Raw genomic sequence first — 23,760 nt, 5'->3', positions numbered from 1 at the left:
ACCTTGATTTTCCTTTTTTAATAAGGGACACCATTTTGCCATGTCATTATATTTAATGGGACTTGAGCATACACAGATTTTGTTATACACGGGGGACCCCAGCGTATAACAAGGGTCCACTGTACCCTAAAGCACTGATTCCCAAATGTTGTTGTCCTCTTAAGTTTTTTGGACTTCAGCTCCAAGAATTCCTGACTTGTGGGCCAAGCTAGCGGGAACTTCTGGGAGTCAAAGTCCAGAACATCTGGAAGACTAAAGTTTGGGGATCACTGCCCTAAAGGCACAGGATCCTATCTGATCTTGGAAGCTAAGCAGGGGCAGCCCTGGTAAATAGCTGGAAGGGAGACCACAAAAGAATACCAGGTGTGGTAGGCTGTAAGTTAGAGGAAAATCAACACATAGGCAATTTTCATGATTCTAATACGTCTACACTTGTGACTAAATAGAGAATTAAAGTCATTTCAAATACATGCTCACTCATTTACAGATAGACAGATTTCTTTCAATTACTTTTCTGGCTCCTTTTATCACCCTGTCCCCCAAATCAATTAAGTCTTCATTTGGGCTTAACCCTTACAAAATGCAGTTTTGGAAATATCAAACAATGGTGAAAACCATCAATGGTCCAATGTGAGAACATTCACAAACACTTGTATCACCTCAAAGCACAACCTCTGTATTTATTGCTGTCTGCTCCCTAACCCCAAGAGTACTGGGGACAGGTATTTAAAAGACTCAGGGTGATATAGTGGTTTGAGTGTTGGATTAGGACTCTGGAGACCAAGGTTCGAATCCCCTCTTAGCCATGGAGTCCCACTGGGTGACCTTGGCCAAATCACACTCTCTCAGCCTTAGAAGGTGGCAATGGCAAACCCCCACTGAAGAAACTTGCCAAGAAAACCCTGTGACGTCTTAGGGTCACCAGACGCTGGAAGCAACTTGAAGGCACACAACACATACAAATTTAAATCAAAAGCATCTTCTAAAGAGAAATGCTGGGATTATTGTGCCTGTGTGTACCACACGCAAAAGATGCATATATAGTATACCTGCTTTTTGATTTTAATAATCTCTTAAAAACCTAGGCAAGCGCTGAAGTGATGAAAATAGCTTTAACTTGCAAACTCTGGGAGACACAGATAGAAAAACAGCCGAGTAGAAAAATAACAATGTTCTTTTATTTCAGAGAATGGCATTGTTTAAATACAAGTGATCGATTTACAAATTTAATACAGAGGCTTTGGTTTGCAAAATAAGGTGCACAGAAAACAGTTCACCGTGGTTGTAATTTCAGCACAGATAAGACATATTTGATTAGCAATATTCTATTCGAAACATGTTAGCTTTGCAGTTGCTCTCTACAAAGCAACAATAGTCTTCTCAACGTGGAGTTTCTACAACAGATATGCATTTGTTCTATGCAACCCAGGATGGCAACACCAGCTCCAGTGGCTGCTTTACATTGGCAAGAAAATTAGACAAGGAAAACACCCCACAGGACTGATGTTGTTCATGCGGAACTTTATTATTTTCTCTCACTCCTGGATCAATATGAAAGTCCATCCCTGAAATGTCCACACTGCTGGAGGTCGCCACAAAGCAAGTTTGACATAGGCACTTGTGAATCTCATTCAACATTTCAACTCCACAAATTTAAAATATTTTGAAATATATACATCGGTTAAGTGATATGAAACAGGTTGATATATGACTTCAACACAGATGTAAAAATATATACAGAAAGTATCAAGGACTGGTGTCTACATATGTATATACACACACACACATATACATATACATACATGGGGACAACGCACCAAAATATGCTTTCATAAATTATAATGGGACTTGAGCCTCTGTATTTCTGTCTCACAATGTGCAAGCCTCCATCCTTGATTAACCACAAGTCTGGACTTGGACAAGCTGTGTTTAAGCTTAACTATGCTTAGAATATGAAAAAAGGAAGGGCAGCTATGAAAGAACTAGACAAGTGTAAAGATGTGCAAAGATATACAACTGAGCATCAAAGTCAGAATCGTCCAAGACATTGCATTCCCCGTCACCATGTATGGAAGTGAGAGTTGGACAGTGAAGAAAGCAAGTAACAAGAAAATAAGTACATTTAAGATGTGGTGCCGGAGAAGAGCGCTGAGGATACCATGGACAGCCACAAAGGCAAACAAATGGGTCCTAGAACAGATCAAGCCTGAATTCTCCCTGGAAGCCAAGACGACTAAACGAAGGCTATCATTCTTTGGCCACACCATGAGGAGGAATGAATCATTTGAAAAGACAATGATGCTAGGAAAGGTAGGAGAAATAAAGGAAGACTGCACACCAGATGGATAGACTCAGACAGGGATGTCATGGGCCTGAATCTGCAGGACTGAAGCAGAACAGTGGAGGATAGGGAGTCTTGGAGATGTTTCATCCACAGAGTTGACATGAGTTGGGGTCAACTCAAAGGCAGTTAACAATAATGCTTAGTATAACTGAACAGATTCTAGAGGGTATAGAGCTTGGACGACACTAATCTAGCAGGATGTCTGAATATAACTGTTGAAGAACTTTGAAGCAGAACATTGGGAGAGTGTTGGTGTCCATGCACTCATCATTCCACAGATGTTCTAGATCAGGAATGCCAAGACCACCTCCCCTCCAACTAGTGAAGCCCTGAACATGAATATAGACAGACCCCACCAAATGGCAAGTTTGTTAAACTAGCAGAGCTTTGGGCTCTTCAGATAAACCTCAAATCCCAAACTGTAATACGGAACACCTTCCAGTTTTACCTGTTTTCCCACATTCTCTTTAAGGCAGCTTTGTGCAACCTGGTGCCTTCCAAATAATTTGCACTGTAACTGTCAGAATTCCTGACCACTGAGATTTATGGCAGTCGAGGTCCAAAACATGTGGAGGGCACCTGGTCGAGGAAGGATACTTTAGGGTGACTAGATGGAAAAGGTATGGAGCAGCTCTTAGAAATTTTAAGAGCTAAGGGCATCTTCGGAGATACTGTTTATCATGTAGAGGCCAGAAAAACTGTGCCTTCCCAAACGCCTCTTCTTCGACCAGTATTACAGATATAGGAATCTCTTTATCCTGACCACCTTGCTGGATTTGGCTGCTTAGCTCTTCAAAAAAGAAACCCAAGCAAACCAGAGAGAACAAATGTGTTATAATTTGTGTTTGGTCAGGAGTCCAACCATCTTGTGAGTCCAGCCTACCCTGTAAAGGCCAATGTATTAAAATAGCACATGCTGTATCATCACTTAGTGATTTATTTTGATTTTACATGATGCACTGCCCACATACAATGCAAGAGAGGGCTTCCCCATTCTATCTAATGGAGGGAAAATACTTGTGGATGCATCTCCCTTTCTGTGCGCGGACTTGGTGCCTGCCTTAAATGGAAGCATAACAAGTTTGCACAAGACCACATAAAGCTGCTCCTTGGGAGCAAGTGAACACCCCCTTCCTTTCCCTTTACTCTTCCTCTTTTGCTTTTCTTTCCTTTTTTTCTCATGCCCTCTACTCCCTTCCAAAGACAGGCATGGCTTTTCCCTTCTGCGTTTTCACAGCCAGCACTGGTTCCTGGATGGGGTTATGCAGAAGGGGGTGGGTGAGCCGAACTGGAGCACACCTTTGCTTGAAAAGACACAGCATTACTGTACAGGGGGCCAGATTTTAGATACATCTTTGTGTGTTGCTTCTGGGATCCACTGGCAATATTCTGTCAACAGATCTGCAACAGAAGAGAATCAATTGGAGTGGGTGAGAAATATAATTTGATGGAATATTCTGGTAAGTTTTTAAGACATCTTGGGTGTAAAAATCACACTCAGGGATGTGAATTGAAAACATTTACATTCTGACTGTTTGACAATAAGCAAAATGGGAGATTATGATGGTGATGACAAAAATGCATTACACATCCCATGTGGCCCCATATGTAATGGGAGTTCCTCAGGTCTGTTTAGCCCAGTACAATATATTTTAACTGGCAGCTTTTGCCTTTGGGTTGAAGCCCACTTTTCCCCAAAGCCAGTAGTACTGGAACAGGGAGTATGGCTGAGTGTGTTCCCTGCATGTCTGGATAGCTTACATTTTGGGTTCTTCTTCCAGGCAGTGAGTAAAGTGTCCCGATTATCAGCACTTTCAGAAACAAGAGCTTGGAGAAGGGTTTCTGTTCTTGGTTGGAGCCTGCAGAAATCCACAATAGGTGTCAGTTAAATGCAGGGATCAAAGGTGGCAAGCAGGGCTTACACAAATGGTGCAGCGTAGTGCTAGGGTTCCAGCCACCCATAAGCTTTTCAAGAAAACTCCATTACATTGCCCTTCCCATCTGGTTTTCTGTTCCCCTCCCATCTGTTGCACCTCTGCTAACCTTGGGCTCCCGTAACACCCAAGCCTACTAATATCTCCCCTTGAATGCATGGATGGCACTGTTTTGGCTGCATAAGCAATGACACCGAGATCATGGTTGTGGTGTCTAACTGTGGTGTTAGTTCTAACTGTGGTGTTAGAACAGCAACTACTGAGCTACACCTCAAGTTCCCAGACAGGTAAACAGTCAAAAAGAAGGACATGTATGGGGACATGTTACTAAATACCTAACCACAGACATAGTATGTATTTTCCATGCTATTGCAAAGTCTCCCTAATGGCACAGGTGTCTAGCTCACCAGCTTATAAGAATACCTTATTAGCCCTCACTCAGTAACTATGGGCCCAAACAGACAAGCCAAAATAAAGCTGCTTTGGGTCACTTTGGAGGTATGCTGTTTAAATGACACATCATCTGAAGAGGTCAGTAGCTGCGCCAAAGCTGCGCTCCAGTCCTTAGGACTGGAGTGTGGCTTTGGTGCACCTTCTGGCCTCTTAGGACGAATGCATCATTTAAACAGCATACCTCCAAAGTGACCAGAAGCAGCTTTATTTTGGCCTCTCTGTTCAGGTCCTATGTGCACAACTGCCAACAACTTACTTGGACCATGTTTTCAGCATTGTGGCGGGACTGGACAGCAAGCAGCGGCTATAGGTGGCCAACGTTTTAAACACCTAAGAGACAAAAAGACGAATATGCATGGGTTAATAATGTGAAGGTTTTTTTTAAGGGTTTCCACCTGATTAAAAAATCTTAAGATGATGACTCATGTAACCTGTAGTCAATGCAATACTGCGCCTTTAATTAATTTTAATTTGCTTTCATTTTAATTTATTTCATTTCATGAACTTCACACACTGCCCACTGAGAAAATTCCCAAGCTGGATGACAAGTCACGACACAAGAAATTAATAAAAGGCAACCAGCCCTCCTCCCTCCCTCAAGCAAGTGTGTAGGGACAAAAGGAAGCAAAGAGAAACCTGCATACTTTCCCTTCCAGGAAAAACTTGGCAAAATATTTGTAGCGCTCAAGGCCTTCTGGATAATCCACCTCCACAGCAGGGAGCTGCCAGCCAACTCGATCTATGGAGAAAGGTTACAGGAAGGATGGGCCTGTGAAGACTTTCTTATGAGCTAGTTTGACACTCAGCATCTACTTTATTTTACTGGTCACATCTCAGCAGAATCATAGAACTGGAAGAGACCACAAAGGCCATCCAACCCCATTCTGCCATGCAGGAAAACACAATCAAAGCACTTCCAATGGATGGCTGTCCAGCCTCAGTTTAAAAACCTCCAAAGAAGGAAACTCCACTACACTTCTCCCAATGCTCTGATTCTGATTTAAACCCATTGCCTTGTGTCTCATCCTTTGGAGCAGCAGAAAACAAGGTTGCTCCAGGTTGAACATGACATCCCTTCAAATATTTAAACATGGCTGTCATGTCACCTCTTCACTTTCTCCTCCCCAGGCTAAACATACCCAGCTTCCAAAGCTGCTCCTCACAGGTCATGGTTTCCAGACCTTTCACAACTTTGGTTGCCTTCCTCTGAAAATGCTCCAGCTTGTTAAAATCCTTCTATAATTGCTGCTGCATCACACTCTTGACTCATGCTCAGCTTGTGGTCCGCTAGAACTCCTAGATCCCTTTCAGAAATACTGTTGTCAAACCAGGTGTCCCCCATCCTATATCTATGCATTTCATTTTTTTTCTGCCTAAGTATAGTACCTTATATTGCTCACTGTTGAAATTAATTTTGCTAGTTTTGGTCCAGCTTTCTAATCTATGAAGGCCATTTTGAAATTTGATTCTGTCCTCTGGGCTATTAGCTACTGTACTCTTCCTAATTTGGAGTCATCTGCAAATTTGATAAGCATGCCCTCTATTCCTTTATCCAAGGCGTTGATAAAGATGTTGAATAGCACTGGGCCCAAGGCAGAACCCTGTGGGACCCCGCTGGTCACTTCTCTCCAGGATGAAAAGGAGCCATTGTTGAGCACCCTTTGGGTTTGGCTAGTCAACCCATTACAAATCCACCTGACAGTCCCATTGCCTAGCCTACATTTCACTAGGTTTTATGCAAGAATATCATGGGGGACCTTGTCAAAGACTGTACTGAAATCAAGATACTCTAGATCCACAGGAACAGAATGTCATACTTTGTATGCAGGAGGTCTGAAGCTGTAGAGAGTTGTTGCAAATGTCAACAGTACTGGGGTAGATGGACCAGTTATTATAATGCAGCTTCCTATGCACTTATCTCCCCCGACAAAGAAGAGAAGACAGAATGGACAACAGAGAAGAAGGGGATGTGGCAAGCTCCAGCTTGTACCCTTGATCTTGCGTATGTCCTGTAAACTCTGTTGTATTTGGGTGAACCTAGTGTGGCCCAAATGGCAGAGCAAAAAAATATAACATTCTGTTTCTGACATTTTATTAAAAAAACAAACAAAAACCTAATGCTATGCTAACAGAGAGATGTCTGAAGAATTTGGCACTGAGTGAAATGGTAATTTCATCTATTTTCCCAAGAAAGTAGAACTACTTTGAGCAACTTACAAAAGACGCTTGATCTGTGGCAGTGTACTCGGCCCGTTTCAGGACAGTAAGAAGGGGGCGGGTTCTCCACTGGCTTTTCAAAATGGCAGTATGGACGCAAAAGCAGTGGGATCCATTCTGGTTCAATCACCGAAACACCTTCAATGAATGGAGACAAATTTCAAAACAAAGTTAGGATAAAGCTGAAATCTGTTATTCGGTTGTGTTTGTCTGGAAACATGCAAGATGATATTTGAATCGCACAAAATAGACCTTGCCAGCACAGTAATAGGACTGACCGGAAAAGGTGTTTGTATCTGTATAGAGGGAGAACTGTAGCTGCCCAAAGGGAGCTGGACTGCAATTTCCATCCTGCTTCATTACTGACTGCTGGCTAGAGCTGATGAGGTCTGCAGTCCAGCATCATCTGGAGGGCCAACTACTGTCCGTTCCCGAAGAAGCACACACAAAGATATTCTCTGTTCTTTGGCTTAAAAAAAATTATTTGGTTTTGAGAGTTTCATCCAATCCAATTATACATCACCCATACGTTATTTCACCTGCCTTTACTTTGGGATTTGATAGTAAACTACTAATTAATAATTACCAATTTAATGATTAGAGTATAAATAACCTCACGGCACCAGACCCCATCTGAACTTGGAAGTTAAGCAGGATCAACCCTGGTTAGTATTGGAGTGAGAAACTGCCAATGAATAGCAGGTACTGTAGGCTATAGTTCAGAGGAAAGGTCTTAGCACAATGATTCCCAAACTTTGGTCCCTCAGATGTTTTGGACTTCACCTCCCAGAATTCCTAACTGTTGGCCAAGATGCCTGGGACTTCTGGGAGCTGAAGTCCAAAACACCTGGAAGAGCAAAGTTTGGGAATCACTTAGCAAAAGCACCTCTGATTATTCCTTACTTAAGAAAAACCCTATGCAATTCATGGGTCTCTATAAGTCAAGAAGCACCTCTGAGTACTTAAGCAGTTTAGCACCTTACTACTTTAGCCGTTCAGTATTTCAGTTTAGTACTTCAATAGTAATTACTAATTTATTAAATTTACAGCAATAAAATTTTACAAAACTCGGTCCCCAGGACCCTCTAAAAATGCCCAACAAAAACCAAAACAAAATTGGATGTGGCCAGCAGTCCACTTCTGGTTCTCAACAGAATTTTTTTTACATTTAAACCATGTTGGGGTGTGTGTGTGCAACCTATTAAAGGGGTGACATGTTGTTCCTGGAGGCTTTGCAGAACAAAGGGTTACCAGAGGACTCTGAAGGAGATAATGTCTACAAAAATAACCTAGCAGCAGCCACTTGCAGCCCTGAAACAGCACTTTGCTTACTGCTGTTTGAAAGGAAGCAAAAGGGGCAAGGGTGGGAAGGAAGGCAGGGATTTTACCTTTCATGTACATTTTGGTGGTTTCAACGATTTCCTGATAAACCACAAACTCGGGGAGCTCTTTGAAGAGAACAGAACTAGGGTGGATGAAGACTGGATCGTCCAGAAGAGGGGTCTAGCAGAGCAAGGAAGGAAAGAAGCAAATTCAGTGAGTGTTATGGGTGCACCACCTTGGCAAGACACCTGGGTAGCACCAGGGCAATCAACAGGACTCAGTCAATACAGGGAATTGAAATGTCATATTCATTTTTATACAGTATGTGAACATTTTGGAAGGACGCTCTAGTGAAAGTTATTTGTTATATCTCAACCACATAACAACAATAATAGTAACAACAACAACAACAACAACAACAACCAGCAGCACCCTCACCTACCTTACCAGGAAACATTGTATGACTAAAGGGGAAGAGATGGAAATCAACGTAGCCAGAACACCAGGGAGGGTACCTTGTAACTGTTCTTCCACTTCTCATCCAGAAGTTCCTCTGCTTGGATCCTTCTGGCAACGTGGTCTCCCAGTCCAGCCAAGACTATCTGCCTCAAGAAGGTCACCTGGGTCTCTGTTGGGGGCTTCATTTTGGGATCAACAAAGAGGCCAGCGTCGGAGCAGATGGAATTCACTTGAGAGGATAACAAAATGTCAGAAAAACTGCAGAAAACTGAAGAAAGCCAGAGGAAACCAACCAAGATCCCCTAAATGAACTCTAAACAGTGCCAGCCTGCAGTCACTGGTGGGAAGATGGGAGCCCCCGGCTGGTAAAGGTCACTCTAGTCCAAGAGTGGGAACCCTCCAGTCCATGAGCAACCCTCATCCAACCTGCAAAGCATCTCCTCACCCTTTGCTCTAGTGGTTAAGTCAATGCATCTTTTTAGGTTTCGTTGATGTTGTATGCCTTCCAACTTATGGAAAGGCAAACCTATCATGGGATTTTCTTTTGCAAGATTTGTTCAGAGGGGGTTTGCCTTTGCCTTCCTCCGAGGCTGAGAGACTGTCAAGTCACCCAGTGGGTTTACATGGTCAAGTGGGGAATCTGAACCCTGGTCTCCATATCCAATGCTCAAACCAATGGGCTGTTACTTGACTGATCAGCAATTAATAGGAAAGATTCAATTTTTGGCCTTCTCCTAACACAAAGCTGCAAAGGCAGAAAAGATTGGGCTTTCTGAGGTTCTTTACCTGCTGTTGTCAGCTGCCCACGCAAACGCCTGATTTCCATCATGGCTTTGTAGCGCAAGCCATTTGCCTCACAGAACTGAGGCGTGCATCCGGCATATTCGCAAGCACCCACAGCACCTGGAATAAGAAGGCAGAACCAATGGATGTAAGTAGCCCAGCAGAGACCTAAAAATAAAATAAAATAATAAGCTAACAAAACAAAGAGAGGCACACCTAGCATCACCATGAGATCTCCTAGCTTCTGGAAGGGCCCTTGTCCAGCCCAGATCCGTTGCATCTGTACTATTCGTGCTCTTTTCCCCTTAAGCTTGTCTTGTTCTTCTTCACTAACAGCAGGCCTGCAGGAAAGAAAGAAATAAGTGAAGAGCTGGAGTACAGATAAATCCTCAGTGCGTTGGAAAAAATCTGCTACGACACCCTCCCCAAGCTATCTGTTTTTCTGCACCTGTTGAATTCTTCGAAGAACTCCCGAACTGTCAAGGCTGACACTAAGGTGATGACATAGGGCAGGCAGCCATGCTGTTTGCTCAGGGCCAGCATCTTTGCATAGCGAGGAGAGACGGGGAATGCTGCCATCGTCGCCCCAAGGGAACTAATGGGACAGCTTAGCTTTGCCTCCTGCAGCTTCTTCATTCTGGGAGGAGGAAATAAGCATCAACAAATAAGTGTTCCTCTAGCATCTTTCTATTCAGCCTATGGATATGTGCGCTTAGTAAAATGATTCAAACACGGGAAATCAAGTGATCAGCGCACACAAAAAAATGTGGGCCGTATTAGTACAAATCTTTTAACAACTCAGGTTTAGCACTGAAACATCTCCCTCCACCAAATATGGGGAGGAAAGTACGGACAAAGAGAGGCCTAAATATCAGCAAAGGTTTGTTTTGCTTATAGCAAGCAGAAACGTGTGCACTCTACCTTCCAGATTTGGGGGGTTCTTGTAAGGCCCCAAGGGCTATCAGCAACTCCTCAGCAGCTACAAGTGCATCAGTCGGCGGAGGAGTTGGAAAGGGGAAATTGATCACCTAGGAATACAAAGGGGGCAATTTCATCCAATGTGAAGAGATAACATCCATGAACAGTAGACCAGAGAAAATGAATCGACCTCAGCAACATAAAGCTGAGTTTACCAAGCCCAGACAGCAATGTTCAATCTTATCCTCCAGACACAATCACCCTTAAGAAAACTTCAGTGCAAAGATGGAACCCTCCCCACAACACTGAATTTCATTAGCATGGCAGCCATTGTACCATTTGGGCTCAGGTGGCAGCAGGGATGACCCCTTTTTTATTCCATAAAACTCTTCACAGAATCATAGATAGATCTTGTAGCACCTTTGTGACTAACTGAAAGAATGAAGTTGGCAGCATGAGCTTTTGTAGACTTCAGTCTACTCCCAAAAGCATCTGAAGAAGTAGACTGAAGTCTACGAAAGCTCACATTGTCAACTTCATTCTTTCAGTTATTCCCAAAGGTGCTACAACATTTCTCCACATACTGATTCTACAGACTAACAGACTAAGGATGATGGAAGCTGTAAACCAACATGGCTCTTGAGGTGCCTCGGGTCTCTCTGCTGTTTATGCTGTCAACACTCTTAACTAACTTTTTCAGAATCTGCCAGAAGACAAGTAGGGAGGTCTTTATTTCTATCTAGAGTGACCAGCTGTGAAATGATTCCAAAAACAAAAGAAAGGGAGCGACTGCCTGAACCTAAGAACACAATTCAATGAACTCTCACCTTGTCAATGTTTAAAGCTTTCATCTGCAGAATCAAATCTTCAACAGGACGCTTGGTGATCTCAGGAGCAGTGAACTCTTCAAAGTCACTGAAGACAGCTGAAGAGTAGAGCCTAGAAAATTGGATGTGTGTTTGTGTGAATGGCACTACCAAGAATGGCTTTAAAATATCCCAACAGGACTAGGCAGCTCTTTGCTATTGAACATACAGGTAAGGCAACTAGGCACTAGAACCTCTTTGTTTGCAGGATGGAGGCTGGAGGGCTGAAAGTATTACATCTATCTCCTCCATTTTCTTAAGTGAATTGAAGGCAGGCTACATGATTTTCATCTTCCCCATTTTATGTCATAAAACCCACCCTGAGAGGTTGGTCAAGCTGAAACAGTGTAACTAACCCAAGGCCACACAGTGAATTTCATGCAGCTCAGTAGGGACTAGAACAGTGGTTCTCAACCTTCCTAATGCCACAACCTTTTAATGCAGTTCCTCATGTTGTGGTGACCCCCAACCATAAACCTTGGAACCTTGGTTCCTAGGATCATTGTAAATATGTGTTTTCCAATGGTCTTAGTCAACCCCTGTGAAAGGGTTGTTCGACCTCCAAAGAGGTTGTGACTCACAGGTTGGGAACCGCTGGACTAGAATCTGGATCTCCCAAGTGGAAGCCCAACACTCTAACCACTAAACCCCACTGTTTCTCAATGGCTTTCCCAGAATTGCTTTTTTTAAAACAACTGTGGGATCTTCATTCACCCATCAGGGAGGGGGGGAGAGAGTAGCAGCTGACCTGTAACAGTGGCCAGGTTCTGTACGTCCAGATCGGCCAGCACGCTGGTTGGCAGAGGCCTGAGATATCCAGGTGACTTTGAAAGAGGAGACTCCGGTGACTTTGTCATAGAAACGTTTCTTGACCTTCCCACAGTCAACCACATACTTGATGCCAGGGATGGTCAGAGATGTCTCGGCCACATTGGTGGCAACAACACACAGTCTTGTCCCGGGAGGGGGTGGCCTGAAAACCTGGGACAGCACATATTTTTTGGTTAGTGGAGAGACCAAATTGTACTGAATATTGTCGTGCCAACTGATTCTGCAGAGTAATTCTAATAGAATGGTGCAAAGGTAAAGCTGTTCTTACTTGGATTCTCGCCATTCATTCATTGCGCTCATACAGCCATTGCTCTCATACTTAATCTTTTCAGAGATATGAATCTTTACCTTGGCTTGTTTTTCAGGTGCCAGCAAGGAGTAGAGGGGAAGAACATAGAGTGGCAGGGAGGAATTCTGTTTCTCTTCTGTGTCGCAAAGTAAAAAGAGAACACAATGATAAGTTCAAGAAATAACAGATTGCAGACAAATTGATCATTCTTTTGACTTGGCCATCAGACATCTCTAGCTGATAAAGCTGCCAGATTGATAAACAGCAAACAATGAAAGGCTGTAGTAGAGCAGACTGCAGTGGTTTGGGCTACAGAAGCATATATGAGGAGGTGTCACATTTTGTTTCTACAGATGAATATATTTGCTTTTAAGAGGTGATGCAAAAAATAGGTCAAGATAAACCAAGCCACATCAATGACAAAACAGCATAGTGAAGAGAATTACACAGAGACTCTTCTATTGCCATGTTTTTTGAGGGGGGAGCTGTCTTATCTTGCTGCAGCAAAGGCAGCAAAGACCCTTGGGACCTGTGTTGAAGACTAAGAAGATTTATCTGGCATAAGCTTTCTTGGACTGCAAATCACTTCTACTGATTGTCTGCCTTTAATGTGCCACAAGACTGCTTGTTAGTTTTACAAGCTCTTCTGGAAATGAACATGGTTCCCTAAGAGGCAAACCTTCTTCCAAGCAACTGTCACCCAAATCCAGATCAAGATCAGAGCCTGCAATGTCAGCCTCTTCATCATCATCAGCTGCTGCATCTCTGTCCTCGTCTCCTTCATCAACTGGCATAACAGAGTAGTTATCCAGATCAATTTTGGGCAGCACCTAAGAAGAAGAAAAATAGATATTGCAACGACATAAATTTGAAATTCACAGCACATTTGGCTGAAAGAAAGACCATATTTTTCTTATGGAACATTTTCCCCCAAGTCATGTGCCTGGTCGCCTATGATAACTAACAAGTACCTGCAGCCAACCAGACAGTTTTAACAGAAGCTGTTTTTTTGTGGACTAGTAATTCTCATAACATTTACTTGCAAGGCTACTCTAAAAGATGATTTGGAACTATTGCAGAAAAAAAACTATGCAAGACATGTCAACATGCATGTCAAATGCAGCCTGTGAATTCTAGCCAACATTTAGAAAAACAGCACAAGATGACAGTTTTGTGTGTGTGTGTGTGTGTGTGTGTGTGTGTGTGTGTGTGTGTGTGTGTATATATATATAGAGAGAGAGAGAGAGAGAGAAGATGCATTTACCATCATTTTCTTCCTTCTAGATTTCTTAAATCTTTGGATTGCTTCAACAGAATCTTCCTTGTCTTCATCACCTGGAATGAACAAAGCACCATCTTTGTCACTAAGTGCCTCAAATACTAATAAAATACACAGAGGGGTGATTTTTGTAAGTTGAGAGATATCCCTTGGGCTAAGGTCAGGGTCCACATTGGTTCCATCCATTTAGAAAAATCATTAATTCCTCTTAACCTTGGAGAAAAGGTGTTTGCAAAGTGCAGCTGTGGGACATGTGTGCCTTACCCAATAGGGAACCCCTATGATTCCCGAAACCTGCCATATTTTTTCCTCTTTCTAAACTTAAGAAAGATCCTTGTATCCCTAGAGGGTGTGGGGGATAGTAATTTTGCCACATTTTCCTTTCCCTGACCAATTTTAGACCAAGAGTGTATCCCCCCCCCTCCCCGGAAGTGGAAGTGCCTTTCAATTTCTTTGGTTTTGAGAAAATAAAACCAGATGTAAAAGAGGCTAGGTGAGGTTAACAAAATTCCCATGCTCTCTTGAAGGTGTAAGGACCCTTTGGAAGCATTACTAAAATACTTGGGGTAGCATATGGCCTGCTGAAGCTGAGAGATGTGCATAGCCCTTGAACCTTTAGAAGTTGTCTGCCAGAATCCTAGAATATAAAAGCTTCCTTATTTCATTTTGTCTGGGTAAAAGCCAAATCCACAAAATCCATCACACTAAAGATGCAGAGTGGTTGGGGGAATGCATCCATCCATGAAGGATCACTGCTATACCTGTCACCAGACAATGAAAAGTAATGGCTGCTAGAGAAGAACATCCCTTCTGAAATTTAGAAAATATCTATTGGCAAAGGTTTAGATTCTTTTAATGATGCCCTTCTGTGGAAGCTTTGTAAGGCTATAACTTAAGAGCACTGGTTCCCAATTTGTGGCTTTCTAGATGATGTTGTTCCCCAAATCTCTGACCACTAGCCATGCTTGACTGGAGCTACTTGGAGTTGAAATCTAACCATATTTGGGGATCTATGTTTGGAAACCATGTCTTAAGAGCAGGAAGTGCTTCTTACCAGTCAAACATGTAAATGTTTTAATACAGGAATACCAACACAGCTCCTGAAAGAACTCAAATTACCCTGGGGTGCATTTCTTCGGAAAGGAAACGATCTTCTCAGGTTCCTACACAGCGAATGCACTTCGGCCTGACCAGTGAGGAATACCAGGATGCCCCCTGAAAGATGAGAACATGCCTTAAATATCAGACCACAGGTATGGTTAAGGGAGACAGAATCACAAGAAGCACCACATTACCTGGAGGCAACATGCGGTGGATTTTACAAACTTTTCTGAAACACTCTCCATTGTAATCATCCAGTGGAGTCCTCTTGTTGAAATGAACTGTCACAGGAAATTGCCTTGCATCCACCTAATGGAAAATACCACAGAGCAAGAGGAAGCAACGTTAGTGATTAAATTCTATGTTCTGCCCTATAGCCAAAGATCACAGGGTGAGGTGCAGAAAAACCACCAGACTTTCACACTCGCTGTACTAAAATAGGATTTGGTCACATGGTGAACCTACATACACATGGGAATGAAAACCTTGTCCTGAAAGCACTACTCCAGGGTATAGCAGAACTGTCAAGATGGCTGATTCTGATCACTCTAACTCTGATCATTCACTCTGAGATCAGGACGCAGATCAGGACTATGTGTAAAACCCATCTTTGTCACCTCAGAGTAGCCACAGAGTACCAAACATGGTAACAAGAACAAGCATGCCCTAAAGAACGTGCAGAGGGCATTCTTGTCACCACTTAGGAACTGAGACTTGTCCCTTCCTTGCTCACACTTTTGGGATTGGATGCTAGCTTTCAAGGGAAAGGACTCTGCGTTTAGCCCCAGCTAGAGATGTGTAAAGCCCAAAAGGCAGGGGAAAGTGTATTCTCCTGCTCCAAATTTCCCAGCTCTAATCCCCCAGCATTTGAGGGGAGGGGAAGAAAGAAGACATTTTAATCTGGTTTCTAGGTTTCTCTAGACAATCACACTCCCTTCATGTAACCAGTTTCATGATTTCCTGGCTCCTGTATAGGTTATTATCCACACTAAAAGACTGAAATGTCTCTCCCCTTTTTATTGGCAGCAGGAATGTCGCGTTAAAATGAGCTGGCATTTCAGAAACTTCCTTTTCCCTCCTTTCTGGAATATCTCTACAGCTAAATTTGGCTCTTACTGTAAGGGTGGGCAGGCAACCCTAACCAACAGAGTCAGAGGAATCAAGAGAGTTGCGGTCCAGTCTCACAGCTCTGCCTTGTAGGATCAGTGAGCATGACTGTTCCAAACTCAGTGCATAAACATCATGATGGATCAGGCATTTGAATGCAGGCCTCCTCAGTGTAAACGTAGAACCCTAACCACTACTCATATTTTGCCTCTCTTGCTATTACCTGTATAACAGGAGGAGGCACAGAGAACAGTCTGCTGTTGGCAGTGAAATCTTCCACACGCAGTGTAGCAGACATGAGGATCAGCTTCAATGGATGTCCTTTCTGTGAATGTCCAAGCATAAAATCACAAATCAGTTTAGAATTTGGCTTGCTAGGGATTAAGGGTAGGCAGTTGCAAGGTTTTTTTAAAATGTTGCATTAAGAAAGGAATCAGGAGTTTTCCTGCAAGTGAGATGGACTAAAGTGCCAGGGTATTAAGAAAAAACATATCGTTATGGTAAAATTGGAATCCTAGCTTCCACTTCCTTTAGCAAACCAGAGTTTGAGATTGGCTTCTATTTTCAGGCTTGTTAGAGGAGACACAAACTAGGGTCTGGATGCAGCATTTTTATTTATGTATTTATTGCACTGGTAAATGGTTACCAGAAGGAGAAAGAAAGCAGGAACGAGTGGCTCATTTTAACATTTTATGCAAATGTGGCCATTATCTTAAAGATCTAATATTCTGAGTGCTACATTTCCTTTTTTTCTCTCACCTGAAAGCACTGATGGGGGAAAAAAACCTTACACTTTACATTTTTACATCTTTACAACTGATCAATTAATTTGGGATACTTTTTAGTTCACCAAAATGTCTAAATTTTTAAAAAAACACAGACTAGTTTATTTAATTATTCCGTTAAATAATGTAGTCTCTAAAATTTAATTATTCCGTTAAATAATGTAGTCTCTAAGAGACTATATTACTTAATGGAATAATTAAATAAGCTAGCCTGTATTTTTTAAAAACCCACACATTTTGGTCAACTCAAAAGTACCCCAAATCTAGCATAGTAAATAATTATTAATAAACACTTTAATAAAAAACACTGCCTATGCATAACCATTCTTCCCAAATTTTCTTACCTTCGCCCGAAGGGGCACAATGCGAGATAAAAGGCCAATCAAAATATCTGTGTACACGCTTCTTTCGTGGACTTCATCAAGAATGACGACTCTGTATTTAGACAGCAAAAAATCCTAAAGAAATGGAAGAAAAGGAAGAAACTGAAGGATTCTACACTTGCCTGTCAAAACTCAACCTATGTTGGGAACTGAAATCTTCAGCTTGCCTGCCAGGGTTAAGAGTTGGATTTGTTGGACTTGTTGCTCACAAAGTATTATAGAGTATTGTTGCTCAATGAGGGGACATGTAATCGTGTTTTAATTGTTAAGACTGTTGACCACATTCCTTTGTGGTTAGCCAGCAAGTGGAAAGGGAACTGAGGTTATACCGGGGTATCCAAGATCACTCTCTTCAGAGTGGATGGAGGGGCACCCATGGGAACAGGGGAAAGGAGAGCTTTTGATTTTCTGCTGAATAAGAATGTACTCCATCTAAAATTTGAATTATGTACACTTGTAACCAGGCTTTTCTATCACTGGCTCTTTAGTCCTGACCAAACACATCTGCGGTAAACGTCTACAGTTTCTGAATAAAGCTTTACTGGTTTTGCAACTGAAACTTGGATATCTGAATGCAATTGTTCCTGGGCAGGACACCCAAACTCATAAACTGAGATTTTTGGTAAGCAAAATTACATGAGGGCCTAAATATGAATTAAGTTGATGATGAAACAAGATGAAGATGATGATATGCTAGATCTCTTTGTTTCTTCAGAGCTTCCCTAAAAATGCCACTAGGTCATAAATGGAACACATGAGCTGTGGTGCTCTGGGTTAAAAAATGTTTCTTATAAGAGGACAGATGCTCAACAGTTAAGATGTGCAGCTGAAGACTGTAAAACAGTTAGTGACAAAGTTACAAAGAGAAAGCATTGGGAAAGAAGTAGCTCTGCAGTTATCAGTGTTCTTTTTCTTGGTCACACTAAAGATTGACATCATACTATGATGTGGTTCCATGCTTGTCCCGAAACTGAACCATTTCCATTCCACTACTAACAGAGAAAGAAAACACCGTACCTTCTGGATTTCTTTTAACAGCACACCATCTGTCATGAATTTGATTTTGGTATCATCTGTCACATTTCCTTCATAGCGGATTTGGTATGAGACCACCCTGAACAGAGATGATGAAAGGAATATCCAAATTATCTGAATTGCAAACAAAAAGAGTGCTCTAGCATCCAACACTTCACAATTTAAGTGTGCTTTCTGTGCAGTTACTCACCGATGTGACAAGTTCATTTCTGCTGCAACACGTTGTGACATTGACACTGCCGCCACACGCCGGGGTTCTGTGATTCCAATTATGCCATCAAAGCTATAAGCAAAGTGAGAACAAGATTCTCATAACAGAACCGAGGAAATGCAGGGAAAGATTACTGAAATAAAAGAAGGGCATGACTGCACAGATATACCTAGAATATCCTGCCTCATAGAGAAACTGAGGCACTTGTGTTGTTTTTCCACTGCCGGTTTCTCCACATATGATGACAACCGAGTTCTCCTTAATGGCTTCCATAATGACTTGTTCTTCTGCAAGGATTGGGAGCTTCAACCTGGCTTCCTTTTCAAAGAAAAAGACATCTTTTATATAGCTAGGACTGTGTTAAACTGTCACCAAGGTGAAGAAAAGAAAAGGAATCAAGACATATTTTCACTGGTGTAGTAAAGAAGCTATACAGTATAGAAAGGGACATTGTAGCACCATTCACACTACTGTAAGTGAAAGAAAGAAAGAGGTTGGTAGCATGAGCTTTCCTAGACTTGAGCCTACTTCCTCAGATGCATGTTTACCAGTGCTATACCAGTGAGATGTAGTGGTTTAGGTGTTGAACTACGACTCTGGAGACCAAGGTTTGAATCTTTGATCACCCATGGAAACTCAACAGATGACCTGGGGCAAGTAACACTTTCTCAGTCTCAGAAGAAGAAAAAGGCAAATCTCTTTTGAACAAATCCTGCCAAGAAAACCCCATGACAGGTTTGCATTTTAGTCACCATAAGTCGGAAACAACTTGAAGGCACACACTGACAACAACAACAACCGTAAAGATGTAGCACAAACCTATGCCTGCTCACCCAGAAATAAGTCCTGTGCTGTTCAGGCATCTTCACTAGCACTGCTGTTTAAGAATTGTAGTTTTAAGTCAAATAAACTATCCTGCCACTTCCCTCCACAACTATGGTGGGAGAGCTAAGGACTGTAGGAGAAATGTGGTGAAATCCACCCTCTTTGCACTCCTTCATCACTACAAGTGGTTTAGTCACAGCTTGCATCTTTGTTCAGTTCCATGGTCAGGAGCTACAGCTCCTTCCACAGCCTGAACAAAAATAGTTCAATCCAGCATTATCAGATTGCTGCAAACCTTTTCCAGCAAATCTTCTCAGACAAACAGTTTATTGTCAACAACGACAACGGTAAACCATTCTATGGCATTTGTTATTATGACAGATATTTCTGCAGAAGAGCACTGCACATCTTACAGAAAGGATCTCCTTCTCTTGCTTCTGATGAAACAGAACTATGAACAGAGCAGGGCTGTACTTTTGGCAATCTGAACCAACCTGAATCTCAGGAGATCTGTCCACTGGGATAAAAACTGCAGGTTCTGCAGAGGGTTTCGAAGGTGATCTATGCTGCTTTGGGATGGTGGGTGGAGACGTAATGATGTTCATTGGAGGACTGAGTGGTACATTGTCATTAGAGACTTCTGGGGTTGACTTTTCAATCTGTTCCTCCTCCTCCTCCTCCTCCTCCTCCTCCTCCTCATCTTCCTCTTCAGAATTCCCATGTTCTTCCTCCTCTGGCTCAAGTTCAAGTCTGAATCTTTTCCTATTTGCACCCCCAACACTTCTTATTTTTTCTGGACAGGAGACACTTGCTTCTTGGAAGGCACTGAAACACCAACACAACATTTACACGTGAGATAAAGTCATCTCAGACATGCTCAGTATTCTCAGATACTCAGGTATACCAGCTACGAAGATAAAGGCTCGCAAGAGTAGCTTGGATTGCACACTGGACACAAGTCCCAAATTGCCTGAAAGAATAGATGCTTGATGAACATATGAAACTGTTTTATGAGGGGTTTTTTTTTGTATGTGGTGGCTTTGCCCCAACCTTTTGGGCCAAAATCCATACATTAATAACTACGATACTGAATACAGACTTCGCAATAACACCCGAGATGAACATATTAAGTATGTTACATAAGGCAGAGGGAAATACTGTAAAGAAATACTAGCGAATTCTATTATATATGATCACAACAGCTAGAATAATTTATGCCGGACACTGGAAAGGAGAAGGGATAGCATCAGTTGATCAGTTAATTAAATTTTATGATATGGTAGAGTTTGATAAGAGATAAAACTCTGAAGCGAGATGAGGAAGAATGGAAAGATATAATATTTTGGCATGAAAGATGGGGGAAAACTTCAGTGTTGTGTTTCACAGACAAGACTTAAGAACAAGCATTAATTAGTTAAGACATTGAGAAATGTGTAGAGAGATTGTAAAAAACCATTATATACAAACCTATAACCCTGAAGTATGTTGGGGGAGCATTAATGGAGGATTTCATTAGGACTGGAAGGTGGTTTTGGTGTGGCTTCTGGCCTCTTAGGATGCATGATTCATTTAAACAGCATACCTCCAAAGTGACCCAAAGCAGCTTTATTTTGGCCTGTCTGTTTGGGCCCTTAGAAAACATATATATGAACAAGCTTACAGTAAGTGAGGTTGATGCCGTTCTCTTACCATTTAGCCTGGTACATCCGCTTTCCTGTCCCGATTTGGGAAGTGGTGTACAGCAATTTCATTTCAGCCTCAGAAGCCTGGACTTCACTCAGCTTTCTCAGCAACTCAGCTCGCTAGCACAAATAAAACAATAAGGAAGGCACATGAGATGAGCCTCTATCAGTTAATACTTCAGGACTGTGCTAATTTCTGACAACAGAGTTTGATTTCAACATGTCTATACAACATATCCAAAGGGAAAGGATGCAGAACCTCTGGCCCTCCAGATGTCTGAACTACAATTCCCAGAAGGTCCTACCATTAGCCATGCTATGCTGGCTGGGGCTTCTGGAAGCTGAACTCCAAAACACCTGGAGAACTAAGATCCTCCACCTCGATACAGGATGAGGTTGACTTGGTATTATATCTGAACACAGCCATAGCATAACAATGTTGGAAAACTGTAACCATGAAATGGCTTTCCAGAGAAGAATATGCATGGTGAAAGAGATGCAGTCATGATCTACATATCACCATGTGATTTTGTGATCGCTATCAATGACATCGAGCCTCATGTGCACATGATATATGCATCACTGCATGTAGCAGCATCAAGGGGTGGCTTGTATATTTGGACCAGTTGCCTTGGTATAATACAAGGGTCACAGTTTTCTGAGACCCCCAAGTCAACTCAAGACCCAACGCTTTTCAACCAACAGTGTTCACACGTTTGGCCACAGGACAGCAAGCATCGCATGACCAAGCAACATGTGAATCAGCTCTCTGACCACACCATGGCTTAAGACAACACAGAAGCTACTGAATAAAGTGAACAAAAATAACCCCTTCCCCAAAAGCTGCAAGTAACAATATGTGTATATAACCACATACCTAAAGTCTGACTAGAAAATACAACATTATTTTAAGTGATCAAGGTGACAACGGAGAGGTGGGGTAAAAATAAAGTATTATTATTATTATTATTATTATTATTATTATTTTCTTCTTCCACTTGTGAGAATCACTAACCTGAGATACACACTATGCTATTTAATCTCCAGGCTCTGAAACACACCTTTTCTTTCTTTGCTTTCTGCTCCAAAACCTTCTGCAGGATCTTCTTCTGCTTCTTGCTCAGGGGCTTCTTTTCTGGGCGTTTGTCACAAATTTCTTTTTTCTCTTTGGTTTTTCGCGACGGAAGAACCAGCGCATTGCTTCCATCCACCCCTTTCAAGATGGCTTCATCTGGGGAGGAAACAAAGGGAGACAAATTTCATGTCGGCCCCTGCAACCCTAAACAGTTTTTCAGCTCAGTTCTTTACACAGTTATTCCAATGTAAGACATAGTGAGCTCAGTGATACTGCCAGGTTAACGTTACACAGGGTTTCAGCTTTAAGCACAGTATCATGTCACTTGAACCGTTTGGCTTATTCGTGATTCTATCCTTGTGAGCGGACAAAACATGATTCTAGGAGATCCACCCAGTTATTTGGTTGGAAATTAATATAGCCTCTCAGGCACTGCTCCAAAATCTTGGGGTCTCTTCCAACTCTTCTGATGTTATGATTTTTTTTCCATTGCCTGGGGTGAATTATAACCGTTTGGCTAAAGATAACTTATGGTCCACTGACCAGTGGTCCCCAAAGGGTGCCCTTTCAGAGATTTTGGACTTCCAACTCCCAGAAGCCTGATCCATGTTGGCCAATAGTGAGGCATTCTGGGAGCTGAAGTTCAAAATTCCCTTGAAGAGCACTGTCTGGGCACCCCTGTAGTAGCCCCCTTGAGAGTCAATGAAAGAAAAAAATAGGCAGCAGGAGCTTTCACAGACTTCAGTCTCCTTCCTCAGATGCATTCGGATATAATAATGATGATGATGATGATGATGATGATGTAGCAAGTCCTTGTAGCCCCTTTGGGACTCACTGGAAGAAAGAAATGGGCAGCAGGAGCTTTTGCAGACTTCATCCTACTTCCTCAGATGCATACTTCTGTTGACACAACCTAGAATTGCATTGGCCCTTTGCGCTGCTGCGCCACAGGCTTGACTCATGCTCCACTTGGGGTCTACTAGGACTTCTGGATCCCTTTTGCAGGTAGTCTTGTCAAGCCAGGGCCCCCCAGACTAGATCTATGCATTTCATTTTTTAGAGCTGGAAGAGACCCCAAGGGCCAACCAGTCCAACCCCAGCCTGCCATGCAGGAACTCTCAATCAAAGCATCCCCGACAGATGGCCACTGATTCTACACCAGTGATCCCCGAAGGGTGTCCGATCAGAGATGTTTACTTCAACTCCCAGAAGCCTCAGCCACGTTGGGCAATAGTGGGGGATTCTGGGAGTTTAAGTCCAAAATCCCCTTAAAGGGAACAGTCTGAGGCCACTTAGTCAAAAGGTGCTCTATAAGGACTTTTGGACTTCAGCTCCCAGAAGCCTCGGCCATGTACGCCAACAGCCTGGGATTCTGGGAGCTGAAGTCCAAAATCCCCTTCAAGAGCACAGGAATCCCCCGTCGGAGGAAAGCATGGCCTCTCCCATTCCTGGGCCACTCACCGGCCAGTTCCACTCGCACGGGGGGTTCCGGGGCAGGGGCAGGCTCCCCCCTCAGCACCCGAGCCTTCCAGTTCCGTCGCTTCCCCGCTTTCCCCATTGGGCCCCCTTTAAAGCCCAGCTCAGCGTCCCACGTGAAAGCCCCGCCGCAAGGAAAGCCTCCTGAGCACTGCCGCCGGAACTCGTGCCCGCCGAGGCGGAAGTTAGGGGGCGTGGCTGGGTCAGGACTGACGTCATGAGGGAAAATTCAACCAGTGGTATCCATTCAGGGGGTGGTCGCTGAATGTTGGACTTCAGCTCCCAGAGTCCCTCGACATTGGCCAACATGGCTGAGGCTTCTGGGAACTGAAGTCCAAAAGCCATGAAAGGGCACCTACAGACTCAGTGGCCCCCAGACTGTGC

The 23,760-nt window shown here is 42.8% G+C and overlaps 1 protein-coding gene across 1 annotated transcript; it reads right to left on the bottom strand.

Annotated features, from left to right (window-relative positions):
• Positions 1-1,198: 1,198 nt before the first annotated feature.
• LOC149281120 (putative ATP-dependent RNA helicase DHX37) lies at positions 1,199-23,531 on the bottom strand. Its single transcript, XM_089499656.1, has 27 exons — positions 23,362-23,531; positions 21,887-22,056; positions 20,833-20,945; positions 19,638-19,968; positions 18,488-18,636; positions 18,298-18,390; positions 18,090-18,186; positions 17,034-17,147; positions 16,128-16,229; positions 14,992-15,106; positions 14,816-14,911; positions 13,682-13,752; positions 13,097-13,247; positions 12,477-12,553; positions 12,046-12,278; positions 11,259-11,370; positions 10,435-10,541; positions 9,962-10,150; positions 9,730-9,854; positions 9,517-9,633; positions 8,787-8,959; positions 8,337-8,451; positions 6,949-7,086; positions 5,376-5,470; positions 4,988-5,061; positions 4,106-4,203; positions 1,199-3,745 (listed from the first exon to the last, which is right to left on the bottom strand). The coding sequence occupies exons 1-27, from the start codon at positions 23,456-23,458 to the stop codon at positions 3,666-3,668; spliced, it is 3,432 nt and encodes a 1,143-aa protein (XP_089355782.1). The 5' UTR covers positions 23,459-23,531; the 3' UTR covers positions 1,199-3,665.
• Positions 23,532-23,760: the final 229 nt, after the last annotated feature.

This window comes from Sceloporus occidentalis, unplaced genomic scaffold, assembly GCF_023333645.1.
Source record: "Sceloporus occidentalis isolate IW3139 unplaced genomic scaffold, rSceOcc1.0.p SCAF_138, whole genome shotgun sequence".
NCBI classification, from domain to species: Eukaryota; Metazoa; Chordata; class Lepidosauria; order Squamata; family Phrynosomatidae; genus Sceloporus; species Sceloporus occidentalis.
Note: the sequence above shows the minus strand (reverse complement) of the source record. Positions and strands in the feature narration are given on the sequence as shown.

Excerpts from the sequence above, each read along its gene's own strand:
- LOC149281120 (XM_089499656.1), bottom strand. The coding sequence starts at position 23,458 with ATGGGGAAAGCGGGGAAGCGACGGAACTGGAAGGCTCGGGTGCTGAGG. Across the intron at positions 13,753-14,815 it reads CCGAAGAAATGCACCCCAGG|GTGATGAAGACAAGGAAGAT; the intron begins GTAATTTGAGTT and ends TGTTCATTCCAG. Across the intron at positions 12,554-13,096 it reads TGACAGTTGCTTGGAAGAAG|AAGAGAAACAGAATTCCTCC; the intron begins GTTTGCCTCTTA and ends TTTGCGACACAG.